A 26,776-nucleotide genomic window follows, 5' to 3' on the forward strand; every position below is an offset into this window, starting at 1 on the left:
GACCCATCTAAAAATACAGAACATTAGAAGCTTGTTCCATTAATTACATAAATAAAAGACAAGGTTGTAGTATTACCTTGTTTGTTGGCCATGCAACGGGCATAAAAAGAGCATCCCCCATACTCTCTACACCTAAGTATGGTCGTGGCAGAGTACTTTCCCTTTTTAGCACGCGAGTCACAAAAACCTGTGTGAACTCCCTTCCAAGAGGAACATCTGCAACCTTAGTGGTTGGGTCGGTTGAGATAATATTTGCTATTGCAACAGGAACTTCTGATCTCATCATAGAATATAATATGACTTCTTTACCAACCTAATAAAATATGCGAAGTAAGATTACAAAGTTCAAATAATGAAACATAAATATGAAGTGATAGATGAGAAATTACATGATTATCGTCTGCATTTTGAGGTGATCCATGATTTCTTTGAGGTACCATTGTTGCAATGTCTCGCCTGCGACTTTGCTCTTCAATAGTATTAACATCTTCACGATTCCTTAGACGACCCACAGTGCTTGCAACTCGCCTAGTAAGCTGCAAGTCATCTTCAACCATATTTTGTGAATAGTCATTACCATTGTAATCATGTGCCACCTCATCTGACCGATGCACCCTTGAGTTCTAAAGAAAAATAAAAAGGGAAAAAGTGTTAGTGAGATAAAGGAAACAAGCCTAATTAACTCGATAGACGGCGAACTGCTCAATATATGCTACACTGACTAAACATATGCAATATTATATCACCTGTCGAGAATTAGACCCATGTTGTGATGGGCTTTCTATATGTTTCACCCCTTGAGCTGCTACCATCATTTGATAAATTTGATCCATTTTTTCTTTCATTTGATTCATATCCTGTCTTAAGGCTCTAACCTCTTGCTCAGACTGACTGCGAGCTTGCAATGCCATTTGAAGCTTTGTTGACATTTTCATTTGAGTTCCAGGGGTGCCTACATCTTGTGGAGTTGGTCCTAAGCCTAAACCACGAATACGACCTCTTGGTTCTTTCTCTCCAAAAACATGTGCATATAAATCACCATCTTCAATACTTCTGTCCTTCAGTTCTGGGTTCTCAGCAACAGCTTCTTCAAATTTATTCTTAAGAGGACCACACATATGTTATATTTTGTTCACTTATATTTTAATTATTACATAAATCAAAAATATGTGTACTCACAATGAATATTTCTGCTCCAGGTAGAGGCACAATATCCCCTTCTTTGTTCTTACGCGTGTGTGTTCTAACATATATTTCATCTCTTCTCGCAGGGCGTCCTTGTTGCTCGGCCTACAAGAAAAAATGATTTGGTCCAGTAATTGACTAGATTTTTCATAAATTAAACTAATGATTATACAAACTAGTGATTATAATTTTTTTACCAGTTCATGCCCCACACGAGCATAACTCTTGCTGCCAGCTGCATGCGACATAGTCAGCTTTGAACGGTTATCTTTACCTCTGTTTGTACGAACCTACAACATAAATATGAATATATCAAAACAATAATACAAATTCATTCATACAAAAGTTTAATGAAGGTTTATATCTCAAAAAAGAATTAAAAACAAATCAGCATGTACCTCGGCTTCTGGAGACATCCAATAAGTTATCAACCACTCCCAATCAGATTCTTTCACCCTTTCATCCCTTTTAGCAATAAGCTCTTCAAAACTCAATGTTTCATCAAAATATTTGTTCTTTAGGTCAGCCTTAAACTCTCTCCACTTTTTTGCTGCAGATGTTATAACATAATCTATACCAGATTCATCCACTTCATAGTATTCCTGTTTCAACAAAAATGTAGTTGCTTACCAAATCTACTGACAATAGGCTAAGACAAATTATCTCACTAAATCAGATTACCTTCACTTTTGTCCATAACTCAAACTTCTTTTTAGAATCAACTAGTCTCCAATCCTCACAAGAAACCGGGATATTTTTCCTCACCAAAGTTCCTATGAAATTACCAAACTCTTTGCTGTTCCTACCAACTGGTTGTCCATATTCATTAAGGGTAATGCAGATTTTAGGCCCACCACTACTTGAATATATGTTCTTCTTCAAGGTTGGGCCCCTTCCTTTCTTTATATTTCGATGCCCAATAGGTTGCTCTGCTTATTACAGGAGATAAAACAGATGAAAACCTTTGTTCATAACTATTTTCAAAATTGCTACAATAAATTTAAAGTTTGTTTGATTTTTACCTTCATCATTGATGGGGTTTTCAGATTCTTCGTAACTATTTTCAGATTCTTCATCAACAATATCCCTTTCAGTCCTTGATCGCAAAGTAGGTCCATTAGTTGAAGCTGCTAATGTCCTTGTCTACACTCAAAGAAATGAAAACATTAAAACTTAAGGTTCAGAAATTAAAGTAGTCAACCAATTGCCAGTGAAACAGCAGAAATTTCAAGCAGTAATATAGCTGTAATATAAACTACCCACACAACAGTAATATTAAGTGCCAGCAGTGCATGACTGACCCACACGGCAAACATGGGTCTTTGGAGAAAACAAACTACCCAAGCTCAAGCAACTGAGCAATTCGACATCAGGGGAATTGTAAATGAGTTTAAGAATACTATTTGTGCATATCAACACTGGAAAGAAGGAATGGACATTGAAGTGTCCCATGTAAAAAGAAAAGAAATCCCTTTGTTTGTTTTTCCTGGTGGAGTGCGTCCTTCTCATACTTCTAGAACAACGCACAAGAACAGCCGTGCCATTCCAACACGTGATGTTTCAGCTGATGATCAAGTGGGAAACCTATTGGGCGTTGCCAGTTGTAGTGATGCTCAACATGTACCATGTAAAGGCAGTTATATGAAACAACCAGAACCAGATTTTGCTGGAGGCTTTCAGTTGCCAGGAAGTATTTCTCTGTTACCCCCTAGCTTACCCAATAAAGTAGTTCTGAATGGGTCTGCTAATTTTCATGCAGAATCTATTGAGAGTGAACATCCAGACCACTATCAGGAAAGTAAGTTTGCGGCTGTGCAGAATACCGTGTGCCTTGTAGTCAAGCAACCTAACAGTTTGCTCCCAAATTCAAACAACGATTCACAATTGTATGGATCTGATTCCTCTCTTAACAGTTCAAAAAGGGAATGTGCAGGCAGTGCTGCAAACAACTTGCTGAAGTTATCCCCAGCTATTCCAGCCACACCTGATGAACTTGATGAGCTGGTATCCTATCAAACTAATCAGAAAGATGTAAATGCTGAAAATAACTTGGAGATCGGTTCTGAAAATAACTTGGAACAAATATGCAGTCTGAGGCCCCAAGAATCTAATAATAATCTGAAGCGTAAAGTCAATCAAGAGCTCGAGGTATGATATTCTCCGACAAACCAATACCTGATTTTCCTCTGCCCTTCCCTATGAGCTGTGACCTTGCATTTTCTATAGTTTCTGTTAGAATGCCCAGTTACTGTGATATAGTGGCAATTAATAAAATGTAAATACAATCTGTTTACATGGTTTCATTTTCCAATTACATGCATACATACATGTTAGAACAGGAATTAGATGAGTCGAAAAAAGAGCAGTACTGGAAAATTCCTGTTCTGTCTCCGCAGTAAGAGGTAATCTGCCGTCATGCTGATCTGTCTCCGCCGTAAGAGGTAATCTGACGTTCTGGTGATCGGTTCCGTAGAAGTACTGGAAATTTTCGTTGTGATGCTTCTATAACTGAACTGGGAGTGATGTGACTTCTATGAGTAGTTGCTTATTAGCCTACAAAAATACAGGGATCCGGAGACTGGTTATGTCTCATGACAGTTTTTGTTTCACCAATATCGTTTTATGGCGCTGACATAAAAACAGATATTCGTGCAACTGAAGAATGATGTGACTTCTGGTTTATGTTACTGCTACGGCACGGCCTCGTGTCCCTTTTTTGACCTAATAATGGTCCATCCTCTGCTGATGAGTGTGCTACTTCGCTTACTTGAAATTACTTGATGTCTTGGTGATGCTTTCTACATTGTGTGATTGGTGGGTGAATTCATAAAATTAACTCAGCAGTTGCCATGTATTGCATCTGATTACAATTGTATATACTAGGTTTGTTTATGAGTTATGCTTCTTGATGCCTTCACCACTTATGTTCCTCTGCTTAGGCACTGTTTGGTCAATTAGAGGTGTGCTCCGTGTTTTTGTTTGTGCACTAGCAATATTTATCTTCTTCCTCGATTTCAGTCGTCTGGACATCAATTCAGTGAACTGCAGTTAGTGGTGGTGCGATTTTTCCTGGTGAGATACTGTCAATCATCAGCGCCATAAAAAAACTGTTTAGCATAGCAGGGTTGGCGTAGGCAGACTTGAGGATAGCATCACTGTCGGGGATGGGGCGATCTCAGGAGGGAGGGGCTGCAATGTTTTGGCTGACAATGGGTTGAAGAACACAGGGCGAAAGAACAGTAGCGCTGTTAATCTGAACAGTTGGCAGAACGTCAGATTACCTCTTACGGCGGAGATGTTGGGGGCCTTCGGCTCCGAAGGTCCTCAAAAACAGGATTTAACAGTGTTTCTGGAGTATAATGTGTGAACAGGTATCTTTGGACCCGAATCGGTACCACAGTGGGAGAAGCTCAAAGAATACGAAGGTTGATACAGCGCCGAAGAAGTGAGCAGGAAAGCTTCGGCGTGACTGCAGAAAAGAAAACCGACTTAAAGATGAAAAGGCTATTTAAACCCCGGTGGATTACTATAGAATGACTACCAAATGTAAAGGATATGGATGTAATTTTATGTGGGTTGTGTTCCGTGCCTATAAATAGGTGAACAGTATCCCCGTACTGTTCACGCTGACTTGGCATTTGCTTTTTGCGTCACGCTTGTACTTTTATTTCCTTCCAAGCTGAAGGTACATCTGTAACTTGATGTCGTTTTTATTCTTCAATAATAATAATACAGAAATGAATTGATAACAACATATAATTGCCTACATTTTACTTCATATTCCATATTTTACGTGCTTCTTCTTTTATTTAACATATACTGCAATGATGAAGGTATGTCTTTCATGACCTTCGTCTGAAGATCATTATGTCCTAAGGGAAATAATGCTTCGAAGGACGAAGGGTATTAGCATTTAACATCTTGTGTTGTCTTGTTCTTAATTCATAGTATTTAAGAACAAGTCCCCAACATTGGCGCCCACCTCCGGTGAACTCACTTCCATTTCTTGAGCTTTGAACACCTTCGGCAAGCATCACCTTCGTCATGCCGCCGAAAAAGCTTCAGCAACAGGGGCTGGCACGCTGCAGCCGCTGGACCCCAATCAAGACGTCCTTTCTCTTAGAGAGGCTCGGAGTTAGAAGAGGAAGGCTATCAGTCCAACACCTCCAGAGGATGATCTAGATCAGGAAATTCAAAATCTGGAGATCCTTCAGCAGCAGGTCCAACGCAAGAAGGAGAAGATGGCTCGTCTAGCTGATCTTCAGAGACAGATAGATGAAGCTTCTGAAGAGGTTCGTCATCTTGTTCAAGATGATCAAAGCCGAAGGTTTCCACGCAGAGAGCTTCATCAGGAAGGCTTCCACAATGAGGATGACTGGTATGAAGATTTCCATCATGGAAACTTTGCTTTTGATGATGCTTCTCCTCTCTCAACAGAATTGCAGGCTACACCTTGGCCACAGACTTACAAGCCACCTCAGCTTCCCATATATGACGGTCACTCAGACCCTAAGCAATTCCTAATGAGCTATGAAGCAACTATATCTTTGTACGGTGGCAATACGGCGGTCATGGCAAAATCTTTTGTCATGGCCGTCAGGAGTGTTGCTCAGACTTGGTACTCTTCTCTTCGGCCAGGGACAATCACTTCTTGGCAGAAATTGAAGGATATGCTAATAACTAGCTTTCAAGGGTTTCAGACGAAGCCGGTCACCGCTCAGGCTCTCTTCCAGTGTACCCAAGACCATGAAGAGTACCTTCAGGCGTATGTCCGAAGGTTTCTGCGTCTGAGGGCACAGGCGCCGACAGTGCCCAATGAGATTGTCATTGAGGCCATGATCAAGGGGCTTCGGCCGGGGCCATCAGCGCAGTATTTTGCCAGGAAGCCACCACAAACGCTGGAGAAGCTGCTCCAGAAGATGGACGAATACATTCGAGCTGACAATGATTTTCGTCAAAGAAGGGAGGAGGCTTTCAGGTTTTCTGAAATGACCAGGGGCTTCGGAGGAAGATTCTATCCAAGGCATGTCAGGTCAATTCACAATTCTACTTAAAATGATGATAAAGGGAGTCAGCAGCAAAGGCCACAGAACTCCTCACAGGCTTCGGGGCAACAGCAAAGCTCCTTCCGACCGTCAGCTCCAAGAGGCAGAGGCGCCAGGGGCTTCGGCGGAAGATTTGGGGATCAACCCAGGAGAATATTTTGTTTGTTTTGTGGAGAAAACAAGGGCCATACAACTAGGATGTGTCATGTTACCATCCAGAAGCAAAAGGAGATAGCCGAAGCCGCAGCACAACAGGGTCAGCCGAAGCAGGTCATGCACACTGCTTCGTATCATTCGCCTTACATCCCAGAATATGTAGGTAATCACCCTGCAGTTTCTGTTGCTTCGGCGAGCCAACCTCAAGCTTCCTGGCAACAGCCTCCGCCCCCACCACCACCACTGCAACAAGGCCAGCAGCCAGAAGGGGGCCAATATGAGCAACGTCAAAGGGACTTCAGAGAACAATCCGAAGCTCGTACAATCAATAGCATTGTGCCAGAGTCGAAGCACATCTATTAACAAATATCCTACCCTGACTGCAGTCTTTTCTATTCAGTTTTATTTTCTGAGTAATAAAGGACACCTTTTGAATTTCAAGTAATAGTTTTGTTGTTTGTCACAAGGTAAACATATCTTCTACACAGGCTTAAGTTGCTGAAGCTTGAGAATTTGCAATAGCAAGTATATATGATATGAATTCTTCGAAACAACAAAAAGCCGTTCCAAAAGGAGCGCAGTGTAAGTTTTTTGCTCCAAAGACGTTCCTAAGGGAATGCAGAGCTTACAGCGAAAAGTTAACGCTGATTCCGCCGAAAGTAAAAGGCGAAGAAGCTCCAAAGACGTTCCTAAGGGAATGCAGAGCTTACAGCGAAAAGTCAACGCTGATTCCGCTGAAGTAAAAGGCGAAGAAGCTCCTAAGGGAGGCTTACAGCGAAAAATCAACGCTGATTCAAAAAAGGATTATGTATTTTATCGCACGGATGTGCGTGTACCTTCGGAATGAATACCATCTCACATAGCATAACATCATCACATCATTTTGCATAACATAAGCATCATACATCATGCTGCATATGGCACAAGAAGGGGGCATAATATCGATCTTCGGGAAAATGCTTTGAAAAAGGGCAATTCATGCTAAGCCACAAGGAGAAACAATATTGATCTTCAGAGTATAGCTTCGGAAAATATTTTCACGAAGCTTGGATATTCTTCATCAGAACACTTTGTATATTGTTGTGATAAATGACAATCCTTCTTCATGAAGCATGAAAAGAAGGGAAGGTGTTTTTTCGTCGAAGACTCAAAAACGGTATGTGTTTAAAATTTCATGCATCGTAAAGAATTAAACCATAAAAAACAAGTATATTACATTCAGGGTTACAAGATATTACACATATTACATTTCAAATGTTTTTACAATAGCACCTAGTCTTCCCTAAGTACTACTTCTGCAGCTTCGTTCAGGAGTCGATCGACAACTTGATCCATGATAGCTTCAGCCATCTTTTTAATTTCATCGTCATCTTTAGGCTGAGGGCCCGGAGACGCTTCAGTAGGATCTGAGGGAGGACAGGATACGACTACATTACTATTACAAGATTGCGAGCGAAGTTTAAAATCAAAAGTTACAACACAATAAAAACCATTAGTTAATACCTATTTGCCCTTCGGGCTCTATGTTTTTCTCAGCAGCTTCGGCTACTTTTCTAGCTTCGTGGATCCCTTTTTCGCTTTTCTGGATGATTTCTCGGGCCATTTCTCTACCACCATTGTCCCAGATATCGGTGAAAAATTTTCCCCCAACTATGCTAGCTTCGGCTGAAGGATCTTTTACATCTTCAACGGACAAGGTGGCTTCGGATTGCGATAAAATCTTTACATGTTCGCAGCCTTTTCCCTCCAAGATGGTGGCAATTCCCCTGGCACCCGAGAAAGCACATATGTCTCCGCGGCTGTTTAAAATTTCCTCGAAAGCCTCAGCTTCGTGACCGATCCATTCGATAGGGCCTTCGGGGTTGCCTCTTGTAAAGTTTTCTTCGCTTGAAAATGCGCCGACACTGGCGAAGCTAGCTTTCAACTTCTTGACACACTCTATAGATTTGTTATAACATCTTTTCTTGGATGAACGAAGCTCTTCAACAGTTCCCTCTAAGTGATTTGCCCATTGGTCGCTCAGTTCTCGCTTCGTTTCTTCAAGCATGCGTTCCTCTTTGGCTCTGGCCAGTTGTTTTCGTAGATCTTCAATTTCGCGCTTCTGAGCTTCAGCTTGACCTTTAAAAGTAGCTTCGTCTTCCTTTATTCTATTTATTAATGAATGTAATATTTTATCTTTTTCGAGACCTTTGTTCCTCAGTTCAATTACTTCGGAACGAAGGTTGCTCAGGGCTATAGCACACCCTTCGTCTTCAGCATCTTTTTGGGCCCTGAGGGCATTGCTAAGTATCAGGCCCTGCAAAGAAGAATATGTGTGCATCATTAGATTTAAACAAACGAAAAATTTTTGGTCTCAACAAAAAATACAAAGATTCCATTTGTTGCACCTTTAGGCTATTATAGGCCAGGCTGTCGGCCAGATCGTTCTTCGACAACACCGAGAGCCCGTCTTCTAATGTTGGGAATCCGAAGCTCTTGCTCATCTCCCGACAGACAGAAATCTCCTTGCTGTCAGGGAGACAATACAAAAAGTCTTCTTCTCCACTGCCATTGAATATTAACGCCCCCTTTGGATACTTCAGTTTTTGGGCGTAGCGCTGGGCCTCTTGCTTTTCTTTTTCTGATAATTTTTTCCCCGAAGCATGACGAACAATATAATCAAGGACTTTGGGGGATGCTTCGGGGGCAACGACACCGATTTCTTCAATAAAAGTTGGCTCTGTTATTTTTTCTTCCTTGGTTTCCAAGGATTTTATCTTCGTAGGCCCTGAGAACCCAGCTTCGGCTCCAGTTTCTTGCTCTGGAACTTTAATATCAGAAATTTCAGTTTTCGTTTCGGGAATAGCAACAGTTTTCTTCGGAGGTGTGCTTGAAGATTTAATTGTTTCCAGAACATCTAGCACATTAGCCATTCTCTTTCTTTTCGGAGTCACTGCTGGCACCTTTTGATTTTTTACTGTCTCAACATTTGCTGCAGGACTCAAAACTTCTGATGTTTTTTCCTCAGTTGGTTTTTTCACTTCCTCCATTTTTTCTGTGGATGGCGCTTCGGCCATCTCTTTTGTTTCTGGTAACAAAATCTTCAGTCCTTCCAATTCTATCCTTGTTGGCGCTTCGGCCATTTCTGCGACTTCTGGCAGCAAGGTCGGTTTGGTTGGCTTTTCAGCTTCGGTGGCCGAAGAAGTTTTTCCGGTGAACTCAGGCACCGAAGCTGGTTCAATATAGCGCGGCCGATGTGTGAGGACCTTTATCCTCTTTCTTTTTGGTTCTGGCTCGCTAGGAGCAGTTGCAGCTTCTTCTTTCGCAGAGGTTGTGTTTTTTCTTTTCTGCCCTCGAATGGGATAACGATAGTCAGGGTAGACGAACCCGATCGCATCAAATACCCGATTTAGCCTCTTCTTTTTTCGGCCTCCGAAGGCTGCTGACAGTGCAGTATCTTCAGCCTTCGAATAAGCCCCAAGCAGTTCATCACTTAAATTTTCAATGCTTTTTAACCAGTCATCATCTGGCTCAACGAATTTATCTCCGAACTTAAAAGTGTACTTCAGCCTGATAAGCCCACCTTCGTCGGTCTCTTTTATGGTTTCTTGCGGCATTTCCCATTTCTCTGCAAGCGGCCATACCCTGAAGGCAATATGCTCTTGTACCAAATCTCTCGTTCCAATAAAAGAACAGATAACGACGAAGGCTCTCTGGCATTCTTCGGCAGCTTCATTCATTTCAACCTTCGGCCTCCGAAGGCCGAAGCTTTGCCAAATAGGTCGCATAATTATACCTTTGATATCTTCTCGAACTGTCAGGTCATTCTTCACATAAAACCATTCTGTCATCCAGTCGCCAGGTCATCTCTTCCGAAAGGTTGGCACGGGACAGCTTGACCCGGATCGAGAAACGAAGCTGTAGCAGCCAAAATTATTGTGATATTGTTCCTTACCCCAAGGTTTTGTTTCGTATGATAATTCGTGTATATTGCAGAAACTTTTTGCATCAGGCTTTAGACCTTGGCTTCTCACGGCCCACACGAAGATATTCAGCCTTATAATCGCCTCGGGGGTAAGTTGGTGAAGATAGACTTCGAATATTTTTAGCACCTCTACGACAAACTCGCTCAGGGGAAATCGGAGTCCAGCTTTCAAAAAGCTTCGGAACACTACGACTTCATTTTCCTCAGGGGTCGGACAAGTTTTTTCTCCTTCGTCAGCCCTCACAATGGATAAATCCCGGAAGTACCTTCCCCTCATGTTGACAAGATGATTTTCTTTGATACCAGACTTGCCAAAAACTGAATGGCTTGGTCGCCAGGGGCGATCTTCGGAGTCTTCACCACCACTATCCACATCATAACTGTCGCTGTCATCAGTATCTTCAGACAAACCTTCTAAAATTTCTTTAGTGATTTTTTCTGTATTGGTCTTCGACATTGCTATAAGAAACCCCAGATTCTTCTCTTCATCGAGACTCAGCTTCATCTCAGCAGCAGCCTTCTTATCTTCAGTCATCTTCGGAGACACTAAAAAACTGTTTTCAGCTCCGAAGCTTAAAAACTTAAAAAGCTAAGCAAATCTTGGTACGCAAGAGCTAAAAATTGAGTGAGCGAGAACAGCTAGCGAGAGAGCGTGCCAAATGAGCTCGCAGTATGCTCTTATTTATACGCCCAGTGCGTGAAAGATTGAAAGACCCCGCCTGTCAGTGAATGTTGCTATTCTAGCAGAGGGAAGGTGTTTTTTCGGACCTTCGGCTTAAAGCCTTCGTCCATGTCGCAATCTGAATTTGTCGATTTAACAAATTAACATTGCGAGGGGCTACTGTTGGGGGCCTTCGGCTCCGAAGGTCCTCAAAAACAGGATTTAACAGTGTTTCTGGAGTATAATGTGTGAACAGGTATCTTTGGACCCGAATCGGTACCACAGTGGGAGAAGCTCAAAGAATACGAAGGTTGATACAGCGCCGAAGAAGTGAGCAGGAAAGCTTCGGCGTGACTGCAGAAAAGAAAACCGACTTAAAGATGAAAAGGCTATTTAAACCCCGGTGGATTACTATAGAACGACTACCAAATGTAAAGGATATGGATGTAATTTTATGTGGGTTGTGTTCCGTGCCTATAAATAGGTGAACAGTATCCCCGTACTGTTCACGCTGACTTGGCATTTGCTTTTTGCGTCACGCTTGTACTTTTATTTCCTTCCAAGCTGAAGGTACATCTGTAACTTGATGTCGTTTTTATTCTTCAATAATAATAATACAGAAATGAATTGATAACAACATATAATTGCCTACATTTTACTTCATATTCCATATTTTACGTGCTTCTTCTTTTATTTAACATATACTGCAATGATGAAGGTATGTCTTTCATGACCTTCGTCTGAAGATCATTATGTCCTAAGGGAAATAACGCTTCGAAGGACGAAGGGTATTAGCATTTAACATCTTGTGTTGTCTTGTTCTTAATTCATAGTATTTAAGAACAAGTCCCCAACAGGAGACAGAACAGGAATTACACGGTCGTCTTACGCAAAAAGAGCAGGAATTGGATGAGTCGAAAAAATGAACTTTGAGTTATGCAAAACAGTGGAGTTCCTTGAGGTAAAACTAGTTAGTAAATTGGCTATGTCATCTTCAACAAAGCAAATCAGCAACTGAGTCATCTTCAAGGAACATGCCCCACACTTATCTCCTCTCTGCACTCAGGGTAGTTAAAAAATATTTCCAATACTCCACTTTCGAATCCCAAGTTAACTCTATCTACAAGCTGCCCAGAATCTGCTAGAAAGGATAAGGGATCAGGATATTCTTCAGACATTTTGAAAAAGAAAAACTAGAATCTGATCAATCGACTGAAATATTAATTTCCTCCCCACTTCCCTTCGAATTCCACATAAGGACAGACCTTTCCCATTACACCAAACTTGTTCACCAAGTATTGGTCTTCCACTTTGCTATAACATTACATATCTAATAATACATGAATTTTGTGTTACATTGCCCCAAAGTCAAGCATCCTGCCCTGGTTTTTATTTCTGTTATCTGAAACCAACTCCATCTGCACAGTCTGACAGGGCAAATTGGGAATCACTTTCCTCACATTTTGTGTAGCACCAAGCCATACAACCTATATAAGAAGGTCTATGGTCTACCAACTTACTACAGAAGCTTCAGCCAAAAACTGCATGGTTTGAGTACCAAAGAGCCCCAATCTAGGTGCCACATGCAGTCCTATGGTTCTTCAGCGACTGAATAACCCTCAGTTGCCACTACCTGTCAGTCCATATGAGCATTGATTTTCTTTTAAATTTTTTATGTAGTGCCAGGCTTAATTACCTCAGTCCCCTTATTCTTCTTGAATTAAGCTACCACTTACCAAAGATACCTTTGCCCAAATCCCTACAACTAAGCTACAGGAACTCTCCAAGGTTTGAGTCAAACACTGAAATTGGCACTGACTGCTATTTATCATCTGAAAATCCCAAGGGCCTAACAGCCCATTTTCAATGGTCACTGGTGAATTTATGTGGCTATGGCAGAAAAATCTAGTTACTTGTGACTGGTAAATTTCAATGGTCACTGGTGAATTCAATGGTCACTGAGTCTGAAATTACAAGCAGTGAAGCAGCAGAAATGAAAGTCTGAAATTGGAATGGAAATATAGCAGTAGCAGCAGAACTGAAAGTCTGAAACTGAAATATTGGAAAGAAAGTACAAGCAGTATTAAATAGATTGTGGTACTATTAAATTAAATGTAAAAAACATGAACTTATTAAATAGGGAAATACATTAACCTTATGTTTCTTATTGGCTTGATGTGATCCATTTGCTTCTTCACTAACCATAGTACTAGGTACATGGAGATTAAGAGATCTCATCCGCTTCAAATTTTCTTTTATGTTGGTAGCCCTTTGTAGTTCATATTCATTGACCTCCGTTTCTTTACCCATTCCTCTTCCTCTTACAAACTTTCCTCCTAAATCAAGACATAAAGAGATTACAATCAAGATTCAAGACAAAGAGATTACAACGTAAAATGAAACATTTTTGCGTAAACAGATATAAACATATCTTACTTGCTAGGTTGGTTTTCAGCAACCATTATTCCATCTATATCAGTCCTAACACAACTACCACCAATAGATACATTCACTTGCGTGTTTGCATCCAAATCTGGCAAGAAAGAACCTATTTCTGTACTATTGTCTAGCCTTTCTTCCATATCATACATGTCACGTTGTTTTGACTTTAAAACAGCAAACCAATCAGCATCAATAGGATCTTGCACATAGTAAACTTGAGTTGCCTGAGATGCAAAAATAAATGGCTCATCTAATTCCTTGTCACCGGTATTGAATAAATGCTTGAAGTTGACCATTGTCACCCCAAACTTGTCTATTTTGACCCATTTGTCTCGTACTCGGTTATCAATCCAATCACATTTGAATAATACTATTTTTCCCTGGTGATGGTAGTTCAGCTCAAGAATGTCTTTTATAACACCATAATAAGTTTTGCTCATTGATACTAGGTTATTATTGTTTGTCCCATCAAAACTTGTTGCATGTGCAACTAGGGCTACACCACTACACTGCACTGACCTACCCACATCATAAGAATGTGTACGGAAATTTATCCCATTTATAGAATAACTATCATAAGAATGTGCAACCATGTTAGGCTCCTTAGCTAATATTGTTATCTCCTCAGGTACTTCCTCACTCGTTGTTTCCACCTGATGATATTGAAGATTGTTATTGCACTAAAAAAATAATGTGGAACTATACTCTATATAAACAGTTTCCTAGATACTTACGTGTGACTTAAACCACTCGTGAAAAGTCTCATAGTGTAAACGACTGATTGCTCTTTGATTTTGATGACTAGCAGAGTAAAGGTATTCTATATGTTTACTAAACAAACATTATAATTTAGTAATCATGAAATAAATGGATGATACTGATTATAAAATATAATGTTCAACTTACTTCAAGTAAGGCTCTATATGGTCATAGTTGAACAAGACATATCTATGTGCTTGAAGCCATGTTTTGTGGTCTAATGTGACACTACGCTTACCAACCAATCCACGACCTATGTTATGGAAGAAAGGGGTGGTATTTATTAAATCAACATTGAAGCCATCATCATTTCTTTTTTTCCGGTTAAATCTAGTTTCACCATGTAAATAGCGAGAACAGAATGTGAGACTCTCATCAAATAGATAACTTTCTGCAATTGACCCCTCTGGGTGACTCCTAGTGCGAACATGGCCCTTACATCTCATTAAAAACCTATAAAGGAGAAATGGCATATATGTTAAACCTTCCTTTGAGTAAAACTAAGTTTAATTTATTGCTAAAATATTTTAAAATTTACCTCTCCACTGGGTACATATTACGAAATTGAACAGGGCCATCAATTCTGACATGAGTAGGGAGATGAACCATTAAGTGTACCATAATATCAAAAAAGGATGGCAAGAATATAGTCTCAAGAATGCTTAGAGTCTCAGCTATTTCTGACTCTAGCTTATGCATATCGCTTATACGAATAACTGGCGAATAGATTTGCTTGAAAAAATTGCTCACACGAATAAGTGCAGCACTAACTATTTCTGGTAAAATCCTTCTCACAGCAAGTGGGAGTAAATACTGTATCAAAACATGGTTATCATGGCTCTTTAGCCCAACAAGCTTCTTCTCCTTCACATCCACATTGTTTCTTATATCTGATGCATATCCATCTGGAAATTTTACTCCTTTCAGTACCTCACAAAATAACGTCTTCTCGGACGCACTCATTGTATATGATGCTGGTGGTAAATATAACTTGTCACCCACTGGAATAGGATGAAGCTCAGTTCGAATGCCTAGGGACTGAATATCCAAACGATATTTCAAGTTATCCTTGGACTTTCGTTGAATGCCTAGGAGGGTGTTGACAATGTTATCACACACATTCTTCTCGATATGCATGACATCTAAATTATGTCGTAACATTAAATCCTTCCAATATGGAAGCCTAAAAAAATAGACCTCCTTTTCCATATGATAGTAGGCTCCCCTTCCTTCTTTTTTGCTTTCTTTTTATGTTGGCAACCTTTCCCATGCACTGTGTGCATATTCTCTGTTTGCAATAAAACTTCCTCTCCAGAAAGTGGTCTAGGCGCTGGCCTGTCCTCAACTTTACCATCAAACGAATCTAGATCAAATCTATATGGATGGTTTGGGCCCAGGAATCTACGGTGTCCCATATAACAATTTTTTGTACCTTGTTTCAATCGTAGAGAACATGTATATGAGTGGCATCCAATACATGCTACTTCACCTGATGTAGTACATGCTGCAATGTACCCTAGGCCTGGATAATCAGATATGGTCCATATTATTGCAGCACGTAATTGAAAATACTCATGCTTTGCAGAATCGTATGTTCTCACCCCTTCAACAAACATATCTAGCAGAGCATCAATTAGTGGCTCAAAATAAACATCTATATCACTACCAGGAGATCTACGGCCCGGAATCAGCAATGAGATAATGAAATTTGTTTGCTTCATACACAACCATGGTGCAAAGTTATATGGGATGAGAATAACAGGCCAAATGCTATAGCTAACATTCATGGACCTAAACGGATTAAAACCATCTGTAGCTAAAGCAAGTCTAATGTTGCGACTGTCAGAAGCAAACACTGGGTGCTTTTGGTCAAAATCCTTCCAGAGAGGTGAATCTGCAGGATGCCTTAGTAATCCATCTTGTATACGCTCCTCATCGTGCCACCTCATGTCACTTGCTGTCTTAGATGATAGAAATAACCTCTGAAGCCTTCTTTTTATTGGAAAATAGCGAAGAACTTTGCATGGAACCTTGTGTACATGTTTTCCATTTAAACTTCTCCTTTTTGATTTCCAGCGTGACCTTTCACATGTGGGACATGAATCACAATTAGCATACTCGTTCCTAAACAAAATGCAATCATTTTCACATGCATCAATTTTGATATACCCGAGTCCTAGACACTTAATTACTTTCTTTGCTTCATTGAAATTTTTTGGCAATGCCAAGCCATCAGGGAAAGCCTCCATTAGTAGATCTAGTAGCATATCAAAACTTTTATCTGTCCACCCTCCAAGCAATTTCAAGTGAAGAATTCTTATTAAGAAATGCAACTTTGAGAACTTCTTACACCCTGGGTATAGCTCTTGGGTATTATCTTTCACTAACTGATTGATGGCTTCTAAATCTACATCAGTTTCATCTAAACCATCAGATACTTCAAAATCCCCTTTATCATCTAGACCACCAGCCATGTCTTGAACCAAATTGGCTATGTCATCTTCATCTGAATTGTTTGCAGCCTCTATATCACTATAGTCATGACTATTAATAGGCATAGAGTCTATTTCTCCATGATAAGTCCACCTTTTGTATCCCTCTTGAAAGCCATCACATATCAAGTGCGCACGAACTTCATTTTCATCTTTCCATAGAGAATTAACACATTTTCTACAAGGACATAGAATTCTATTTCCACCTATAGAATTGCTAAACGCAAACTCAATAAATCCAGCTATCCCATCTATGTAGACCTTCGTGTGCCTATAAATATTAGGTACAAAAATGATATGTTCGTCAAAGGTGATTACTACAAAATAATGGTTTATAGAACATTGTCAGAAATATACCTAGGTTCATTCATCCACCTTTTATCCATGTTGTACCTTAACAAATAATAAGATGAAAATATACCCTTCCCAGCTTCACAATATTTGTGCAAAAAGGCTGGAAAAGGGGGAATCATTACAAGTATCAAAGATAAAAGCCGAATTTGTGACAAATAGTGTGATGGTAATATTTTAGCTTTCAATTTCAGTTCAATAAAGATATGAAGAGTCAAAAGAGACCAAGAACAACACTTCATCGTTTCTTTAAGCCAGTTGATTCTAGCACTTTGGTAGCTGCTGATGTCCATGCTGACTTGACATGTGGGCTAGTTAAGACAGGTAAAAGTGCTTCTTATCCAATGGTGGAAAGGTTGCTAAGATTAGTCATAACTCTTACAGTATCAACAACGACCACCAAAAGAGCTTTTTCAGCTATGAATAAAATTGGAGATGCCTTTCTCCGCGATTACTTGGTTGTTTACATTGAAAAAGAGTTGGCTGCGACTATCAGTTCTGATGACATCATTGATTCCTATGACCTTGCTAGTTCTCGGAAAGCTAAATTCAAGTTAATAAATACGTAATTTATTGGATAGAAGCTGGAACATATTGAACAGGTGTCTTTTTATCTCAAAACATATATTGGCATATTTTTACTTTTGTCAAGGCATTAAATAGTTCTATATATCTTGGCGCTGCATCATTTTGCACTATGTTGTTTTAGACATTTTTATGTTGATAGTTGATATTCGAAGGATTGGTCTCGTCCCCGTCCCGCTGTTCGACCTGTCCCCCCCCCCAATCCAAAATCCTAATTCGCGCCTGCCTACAGACTACAACAGAGCACACTACAGAAAACAGGGAGACCGGAGACTCGACCCCGTACCTGCACGCCGGCTACTGGCGCCGCCACGCCGGAGATGGAGGAGGGGCCGAGGGGGACGATGTCGCTGTATCCCCGTCACCGATAGCGCGCCGCCGTCTACTGTTCCGCGCGCTAGGGCTCCTCCCTCGGCAGCTGGTTGCCGCCGCGTCGGAGATGGAGTTCCATCACATTATACAACCCTACTAATAATGCTAAAACCAGGTATCCAATCGCAACCAACACACAAGCAAAATTTCAGGGAGCTAACACTAGTAGGCTACCTCTCAATCGCCGCCGCCTGCTCGCCCGTGCCTGCATTCCAACTAAACAAACGGGGCCTAACAGTTGTCTTCTTCGAGTTTTTTTGCTATTATAATTGATAGTCGCCTAGAGGGGGGGTGAATAGGGCGAAACTGAAATTTACAAATATAAACACAACTACAAGCCGGGTTAGCGTTAGAAATATAAACGAGTCCGCGAGAGAGGGCGCAAAACAAATCGCAAGCAAATAATGAAGTGTGACACATGGATTTGTTTTACCGAGGTTCGGTTCTCTCAAACCTACTCCCCGTTGAGGAGGCCACAAAGGCCGGGTCTCTTTCAACCCTTCCCTCTCTCAAACGGTCCCTCGGACCGAGTGAGCTTCTCTTCTCAAATCAAAGCCGGGAACAAAACTTCCCCGCAAGGGCCACCACACAATTGATGCCTCTTGCCTTGATTACAATGGAGTTTTGATCACAAGAACAAGTGAGAAAGAAAAGAAGCAATCCAAGCGCAAGAGCTCAAATGAACACGGCAAATCACTCTCACTAGTCACTAGGGTTTTGTGTGGAATTTGAGAGGATTTGATCTCTTTGAATGTGTCTAGAATTGAATGCCTAGCTCTTATAAGTGGTTGAGAAGTGGAAAACTTGGATGCAATGAATGGTGGGGTGGTTGGGGTATTTATAGCCCCAACCACCAAACTTGACCGTTGGCTGGAGGCGTCTGCACGATGGCGCACCGGACAGTCCGGTGCACACCGGACAGTCCGGTGCCCCTGCCACGTCATCACTGCCGTTGGATTCTGACCGTTGGAGCTTCTGACTTGTGGGCCCGCCTGGGAGTCCGGTGCACACCGGACATGCACTGTTTGATGTCCGGTGCACCGGCATGGGCGTTCCTGACGTCTGTGCGCGCTGCGCGCGCATTAAATGCAGCGCAGGGAGCCGTTGGCGCCGCAGGGAGCCGTTGCTCCGCTGGCACACCGGACAGTCCGGTGCACACCGGACAGTCCGGTGAATTTTAGCGGAGCGGCTGCCGCGCGAACCCGAGGCTGGCGAGTTCAGGAGGCCGAGCTTCCTTGGAGCACCGGACATGTCCGGTGCACACCGGACAGTCCGGTGAATTATAGCGCGCCGGCTTCCGAGAATTCCCGAAGGCGAAGAGTTTGAGTCTGAGTCCCCTGGTGCACCGGACATGTACTGTTCACTGTCCGGTGGCACACCGGACAGTCTGGTGCGCCAGACCAGGGGTGCCCTCGGTTGCCCCTTTGCTCCTTTATTGAATCCAAAACTTGGTCTTTTTATTGGCTGAGTGTGAACCTTTTACACCTGTATAATCTATACACTTGGGCAAACTAGTTAGTCCAAAGATTTGTGTTGGGCAATTCAATCACCAAAATTATTTAGGAACTAGGTGTAAGCCTAATTCCCTTTCAATCTCCCCCTTTTTGGTGATTGATGCCAACACAAACCAAAGCAAATAGAGAAGTGCATAATTGAACTAGTTTGCATAATGTAAGTGTAAAGGTTGCTTGGAATTAAGCTAATATAACTACTTACAAGATATGCAAGAAATGTTCCTTTCTTATTTAGCATTTTGGACCACGTTTGCACCACATGTTTTGTTTTTGCAAATCCTTTTGTAAATTCATTTCAAAGATCTTTTGCAAATAGTCAAAGGTAAATGAATAAGAGTTTGCAAAGCATTTTTCAAGATTTGAAATTTTCTCCCCCTGTTTCAAATGCTTTTCCTTTGACTAAACAAAAAAACTCCCCCTAAAAGAGATCCACCTCTTAGTGTTCAAGAGGGTTTTGATATACCATTTTTGAAATACTACTTTTTCCCCCTTTTGAACACAATAGGATACCCATTGATAAATACTTTTGGAAAGCACTAAGTTTTTGAAATTGGTGGTGGTGCGTGGTGGTGCGGTCCTTTTGCTTTGGGCTCATTTCTCCCCCTTTTTGGCATGAATCGCCAAATACGGAATCATTAGAGCCCTCGTTAGTGTTTTTCTTCCTCTTTGGTCATAAATGAATGAGTTAAGATTATACCAAAGATGAAGTCCGTTCCTTTTGCTTTTGAGCTTTTACTCTCTCCCCCAAGGATGAAGTTCTTTTCTTTGATGCTCATTTCTCCCCCAAAGAGTAGAGAGTTGCTCGGAGTGATGGCGAAGTATGAGTTGCGGAGTGGAAGCCTTTTTCTTCGCCGAAGACTCCAATTCCCTTTCAATATACCTATGACTTGGTTTGAAATAGACTTGAAAACACATTAGTCATAGCATATAAAAGAGATATAATCAAAGGTATTCAAATGAGCTATGTGTGCAAGCTAACAAAAGAAATTTCTAGAATCAAGAATATTGAGCTCATGCCTAAGTTTGGTGAAAGATTGTTCATCAAGTGGCTTGGTAAAGATATCGGCTAATTGATCTTTAGTATTAATGTAAGAAATCTCGATATCCCCCTTTTGTTGGTGATCCCTAAGAAAATGATACCGAATGGCTATGTGCTTAGTGCGGCTATGCTCGACGGGATTGTCGGCCATTTTAATTGCACTCTCATTATCACATAGCAAAGGGACTTTGGTTAATTTGTAACCATAGTCCCGCAGGGTTTGCCTCATCCAAAGCAATTGGGCGCAACAATGTCCTGCGGCAATATACTCGGCTTCGGCGGTGGAAAGAGCGACCGAATTTTGCTTCTTTGAAGCCCAAGACACCAAGGATCTTCCCAAGAACTGGCAAGTCCCCGATGTGCTCTTCCTATTAATTTTGCACCCCGCCCAATCAGCATCCGAATAACCAATCAAATCAAATGTGGATCCCCGAGGGTACCAAAGCCCAAACTTAGGTGTGTAAGCCAAATATCTCAAGATTCGTTTTACGGCCGTAAGGTGGGATTCCTTAGGGTCGGATTGGAATCTTGCACACATGCAAACAGAAAGCATAATGTCCGGTCGAGATGCACATAAATAAAGCAATGAACCAATCATCGACCGGTATACCTTTTGATCCACAGACTTACCTCCCGTGTCGAGGTCGAGATGCCCATTAGTTCCCATGGGTGTCTTGATGGGTTTGGCATCCTTCATCCCAAACTTGGTTAGAATGTCTTGAGTGTACTTCGTTTGGCTAATGAAGGTGCCTTCTTGGAGTTGCTTGACTTGGAATCCTAGAAAATACTTCAACTCCCCCATCATCGACATCTCGAATTTCTGTGTCATGATCCTACTAAACTCTTCACATGTAGACTCGTTAGTAGACCCAAATATAATATCATCAACATAAATTTGGCATACAAACAAGTCATTCTCAAGAGTTTTAGTAAAGAGTGTAGGATCGGCCTTTCCGACTTTGAATCCATTAGCAATAAGGAAATCTCTAAGGCATTCATACCATGCTCTTGGGGCTTGCTTGAGCCCATAAAGCGCCTTAGAGAGCCTATAAACATGGTTAGGATACTCACTGTCTTCAAAGCCGGGAGGTTGCTCAACATAGACCTCTTCCTTGATTGGTCCATTGAGGAAGGCACTTTTCACATCCATTTGATAAAGCTTAAAGCCATGGTAAGTAGCATAGGCTAATAATATGCGAATTGACTCAAGCCTAGCTACGGGTGCATAGGTTTCACCGAAATCCAAACCTTCGACTTGTGAATACCCTTTGGCCACGAGTCGAGCTTTGTTCCTTGTCACCACACCATGCTCATCTTGCTTGTTGCGGAAGACCCATTTGGTTCCTACAACATTTTGGTTAGGACGTGGAACTAAATGCCATACCTCATTTCTAGTGAAGTTGTTGAGCTCCTCTTGCATCGCCACCACCCAATCCGAATCTTAGAGAGCTTCCTCTACCCTGTGTGGCTCAATAGAGGAAACAAAAGAGTAATGTTCACAAAAATGAGCAACCCGAGATCTAGTAGTTACCCCCTTATGAATGTCTCCGAGGATAGTGTCGACGGGGTGATCTCGTTGTATTGCTTGGTGGACTCTTGGGTGTGGCGGCCTTTGCTCTTCATCCTCCTTGTCTTGATCATTTGCATCTCCCCCTTGATCATTGCCGTCATCTTGAGGTGGCTCATTTGATTGATCTTCTTCTTCATCAACTTGAGCTTCATCCTCATTTTGAGTTGGTGCAGATGCTTGCGTGGAGGAGGATGGTTGATCTTGTGCCTGTGGAGGCTCTTCGGATTCCTTAGGACACACATCCCCAATGGACATGTTCCTTAGTGCTATGCATGGAGCCTGTTCATCACCTATCTCATCAAGATCAACTTGCTCTACTTGAGAGCCGTTAGTTTCATCAAACACAACGTCACATGAGACTTCAACTAGTCCAGTGGACTTGTTAAAGACTCTATATGCCCTTGTGTTTGAGTCATATCCTAGTAAAAAGCCTTCTACAGTTTTAGGTGCAAATTTAGATTTTCTACCTCTTTTAACAAGAATAAAGCATTTGCTACCAAAAACTCTAAAGTATGAAATGTTGGGCTTTTTACCAGTTAGGAGTTCATAGGATGTCTTCTTGAGGATTCGGTGAAGATATAACCGGTTGATGGCGTAGCAGGCGGTGTTGACCGCTTCGGCCCAAAACCGGTCCGGTGTCTTGTACTCATCAAGCATGGTTCTTGCCATGTCCAATAGAGTTCGATTCTTCCTTTCCACTACACCATTTTGTTGTGGCGTGTAGGGAGAGGAGAACTCATGCCTGATGCCCTCCTCCTCAAGAAAGCCTTCAATTTGAGAGTTCTTGAACTCCGTCCCGTTGTCGCTTCTTATTTTCTTGATTCTTAATCCGAACTCATTTTGAGCCCGTCTCAAGAATCCCTTTAAGGTCTCTTGGGTTTGAGATTTTTCCTGTAAAAAGAATACCCAAGTGAAGCGAGAATAATCATCCACAACAACAAGACAATACTTACTCCCGCCGATGCTTATGTAAGCAATCGGGCCGAATAGATCCATGTGGAGTAGCTCAAGTGGCCTGTCGGTCGTCATGATGTTCTTGTGTGGATGATGGACTCCAACTTGCTTCCCTGCTTGGCATGCGCTACAAATCCTGTCTTTCTCAAAATGAACGTTTGTTAATCCTAAAATGTGCTCTCCCTTTAGAAGTTTATGAAGATTCTTCATCCCAACATGGGCTAGTCGGCGGTGCCAGAGCCAACCCATGTTAGTCTTAGCAATTAAGCATGTGTCAAGTTCAGCTCTATCAAAATCTACTAAGTATAGCTGACCCTCTAACACACCCTTAAATGCTATTGAATCATCACTTCTTCTAAAGACAGTGACACCTACATCAGTAAAAAGACAGTTGTAGCCCATTTGACATAATTGGGAAACAGAAAGCAAGTTGTAATCTAAAGAATCAACAAGAAAAACATTGGAAATAGAATGGTCAGGAGATATAGCAATTTTACCAAGTCCTTTGACCAAACCTTGATTTCCATCCCCGAATGTGATAGCTCGTTGGGGATCTTGGTTTTTCTCATATGAGGAGAACATCCTTTTCTCCCCGGTCATGTGGTTTGTGCACCCGCTGTCGAGTATCCAACTTGAGCCCCCGGATGCATAAACCTACAAAACAATTTTAGTTCTTGACTTTAGGTACCCAAACGGTTTTGGGTCCTTTGGCATTAGAAACAAGAACTTTGGGTACCCAAACATAAGTCTTGGAGCCCTTGTGTTTGCCCCCAACAAATTTGGCAACTACCTTGCCGGATTTGCTAGTAAGCACATAAGATGCATCAAAAGTTTTAAATGAAATGCTATGTTCATTTGATGCATTGGGAATCTTCTTCTTAGGCAACTTGGCACGGGTTGGTTGCCTAGAACTAGATGTCTCACCCTTATACATAAAAGCATGATTAGGGCCAGAGTGAGACTTCCTAGAATGAATTTTCCTAATTTTGTCCTCGGGATAACCGGCAGGGTATAAAATGTAACCCTCGTTGTCCTGAGGCATGGGAGCTTTGCCCTTAACAAAGTTGGACAATCTCTTAGGAGGGGCACTAATTTTGACATTGTCCCCCCTTTGGAAGCCAATGCCATCCTTAATGCCTGGGCGTCTCCCATTATAAAGCATGCTACGAGCAAATTTAAATTTTTCATTTTCTAGGTTGTGCTCGGCAATTTTAGCATCTAATTTTGCTATATGATCATTTTGTTGTTTAATTAAAGCCATATGATCATGAATAGCATCAACATCAACATCTCTACATCTAGTACAAATAGATACATGCTCAACAATAGATGTAGAGGGTTTGCAAGAATTAAGTTCAACAATCTTAGCATGGAGAATATCATTTTTATCCCTAAGATCGGAAATTGTATTTTTGCAAACATCAAAATCTTTAGCCTTAGCAATTAAACTTTCATTCTCTAATCTAAGGCTAGCAAGAGATACATTCAAATCATCAATCTTAGCAAGCAAGTCAACATTATCATCTCTAAGATTGGGATTTGAACTATTACAAACATGTGAATCAACCTTAGCACTTAAAATAGCATTTTCATTTCTAAGGTTGTCAATTATCTCACGGCAAGTGCTTAGCTCACTAGATAATTTTTCACATTTTTCTACTTCTAGAGCATAAGCCTTTTTAACCTTAACATGTTTTTTGTTTTCTTTAATTAGACAATCCTCTTGGGAATCCAAAAGGTCATCCTTTTCATGAATAGCACTAACCAATTCATTTAATTTTTCTTTTTGAGCTATGTTAAGGTTGGCAAAAAGGGAACGCAAATTATCTTCCTCATCACTAGCATTGTCATCACTAGAGGATTCATATTTAGTGGAGGATTTAGATTTAACCTTCTTTTTGCCGTCCTTTGCCATGAGGCACTTGTGGCCGACGTTGGGGAAGAGAAGTCCCTTGGTGACGGCGATGTTGGCGGCGTCCTCGTCGTCGGAGGAGTCGCTTGAGCTCTCGTCGGAGTCCCACTCGCGACAAACATGGGCATCGCCGCCCTTCTTCTTGTAGTACCTCTTCTTTTCCTTTCTTCTCCCCTTCTTGTCGTCACCTCGGTCACTGTCACTAGATATAGGACATTTAGCAATAAAATGACCGGGCTTACCACACTTGTAGCAAACCTTCTTAGAGCGGGACTTGTAGTCTTTCCCCCTCCTTTGTTTGAGGATTTGGCGGAAGCTCTTGATGACGAGCGCCATTTCCTCATTGTCGAGCTTGGAGGCGTCGATTGGTTGTCGACTTGGTGTAGCCTCCTCCTTCTTCTCCTCCGTTGCCTTGAATGCAACGGGTTGGGCTTCGGATGAGTCGCCAAGCTCGTTGATTTTCCTCGAGCCTTCTATCATGCACTCAAAACTTACAAAATGCCCGATAACTTCCTCGGGGGTCATTTTAGTATATCTAGGATTACCACGAATCAATTGAACTTGAGTGGGATTAAGAAAAATGAGAGATCTTAAAATAACATTTACCACTTCGTGATCGTCCCACTTCTTGCTCCCGAGGTTGCGCACTTGGTTCACCAAAGTCTTGAGCCGGTTGTACATGTGTTGTGGCTCCTCTCCTTTGTGAAGCCGGAACCGACCGAGCTCCCCCTCGATCGTTTCCCGCTTGGTGATCTTGGTGAGCTCGTCTCCCTCGTGTGCGGTTTTGAGTACATCCCAAATCTCCTTGGCGCTCTTCAACCCTTGTACTTTGTTGTACTCCTCTTTACTTAGAGAGGTGAGGAGTATTGTTGTTGCTTGAGAATTGAAGTGCTCGATTTGGGCCACCTCATCCTCATCATAGTCCTCATCCCCTACGGATGGTACCTGCGCGCCAAACTCAACAACATCCCATATGCTTTTGTGGAGCGAGGTTAGATGAAATCGCATTAAATCGCTCCACCTAGCGTAATCTTCACCATCAAAAGTTGGTGGTTTGCCTAATGGGACGGAAAGTAAAGGTGTATGTTTGGAAATGCGAGGGTAGCGTAGGGGGATCTTACTATACTTCTTGCGCTCTTGGCGCTTAGAAGTGACGGAGGGCGCATCGGAGTCGGAGGTCGATGTTGATGAAGTGTCGGTCTCGTAGTAGACCACCTTCCTCATCCTCTTGTGCTTGTCGCCTTTCCGGTGCGGCTTGTGGGAAGAAGCTTTTTCCTTCTTCTCTTTGTGGTGAGAAGAAGATTTCTTCTCCTTCCCTTTGTTGGAGGAGCTCTTCTTCTTCTCCCTCCTTTTAGTGCGGGACTCTTCCGATGAAGTGCTCCCTTGGCTTGTAGTAGGCTTTTCGCCGGTCTCTACCTCCTTCTTGGCGTGATCTCCCGACATCACTTCGAGCGGTTAGGCTCTAATGAAGCACCGGGCTTTGATACCAATTGATAGTCGCCTAGAGGGGGGGTGAATAGGGCGAAACTGAAATTTACAAATATAAACACAACTACAAGCCGGGTTAGCGTTAGAAATATAAACGAGTCCGCGAGAGAGGGCGCAAAACAAATCGCAAGCAAATAATGAAGTGTGACACACGGATTTGTTTTACCGAGGTTCGGTTCTCTCAAACCTACTCCCCGTTGAGGAGGCCACAAAGGCCGGGTCTCTTTCAACCCTTCCCTCTCTCAAACGGTCCCTCGGACCGAGTGAGCTTCTCTTCTCAAATCAAA

The 26,776-nt window shown here is 41.8% G+C and overlaps 1 protein-coding gene across 1 annotated transcript; it reads right to left on the minus strand.

Moving 5' to 3' along the window:
- Positions 1-674: 674 nt before the first annotated feature.
- On the minus strand, positions 675-13,749 carry LOC103628608 (uncharacterized). Its single transcript, XM_035958897.1, has 9 exons — positions 13,452-13,749; positions 13,166-13,347; positions 2,208-2,328; positions 1,867-2,114; positions 1,584-1,787; positions 1,383-1,475; positions 1,180-1,290; positions 876-1,100; positions 675-698 (listed from the first exon to the last, which is right to left on the minus strand). The coding sequence occupies exons 1-9, from the start codon at positions 13,747-13,749 to the stop codon at positions 675-677; spliced, it is 1,506 nt and encodes a 501-aa protein (XP_035814790.1).
- Between the last annotated feature and the right edge of the window lie 13,027 nt (positions 13,750-26,776).

The sequence above is a fragment of the Zea mays genome, chromosome 5 (assembly GCF_902167145.1).
Source record: "Zea mays cultivar B73 chromosome 5, Zm-B73-REFERENCE-NAM-5.0, whole genome shotgun sequence".
NCBI classification, from domain to species: Eukaryota; Viridiplantae; Streptophyta; class Magnoliopsida; order Poales; family Poaceae; genus Zea; species Zea mays.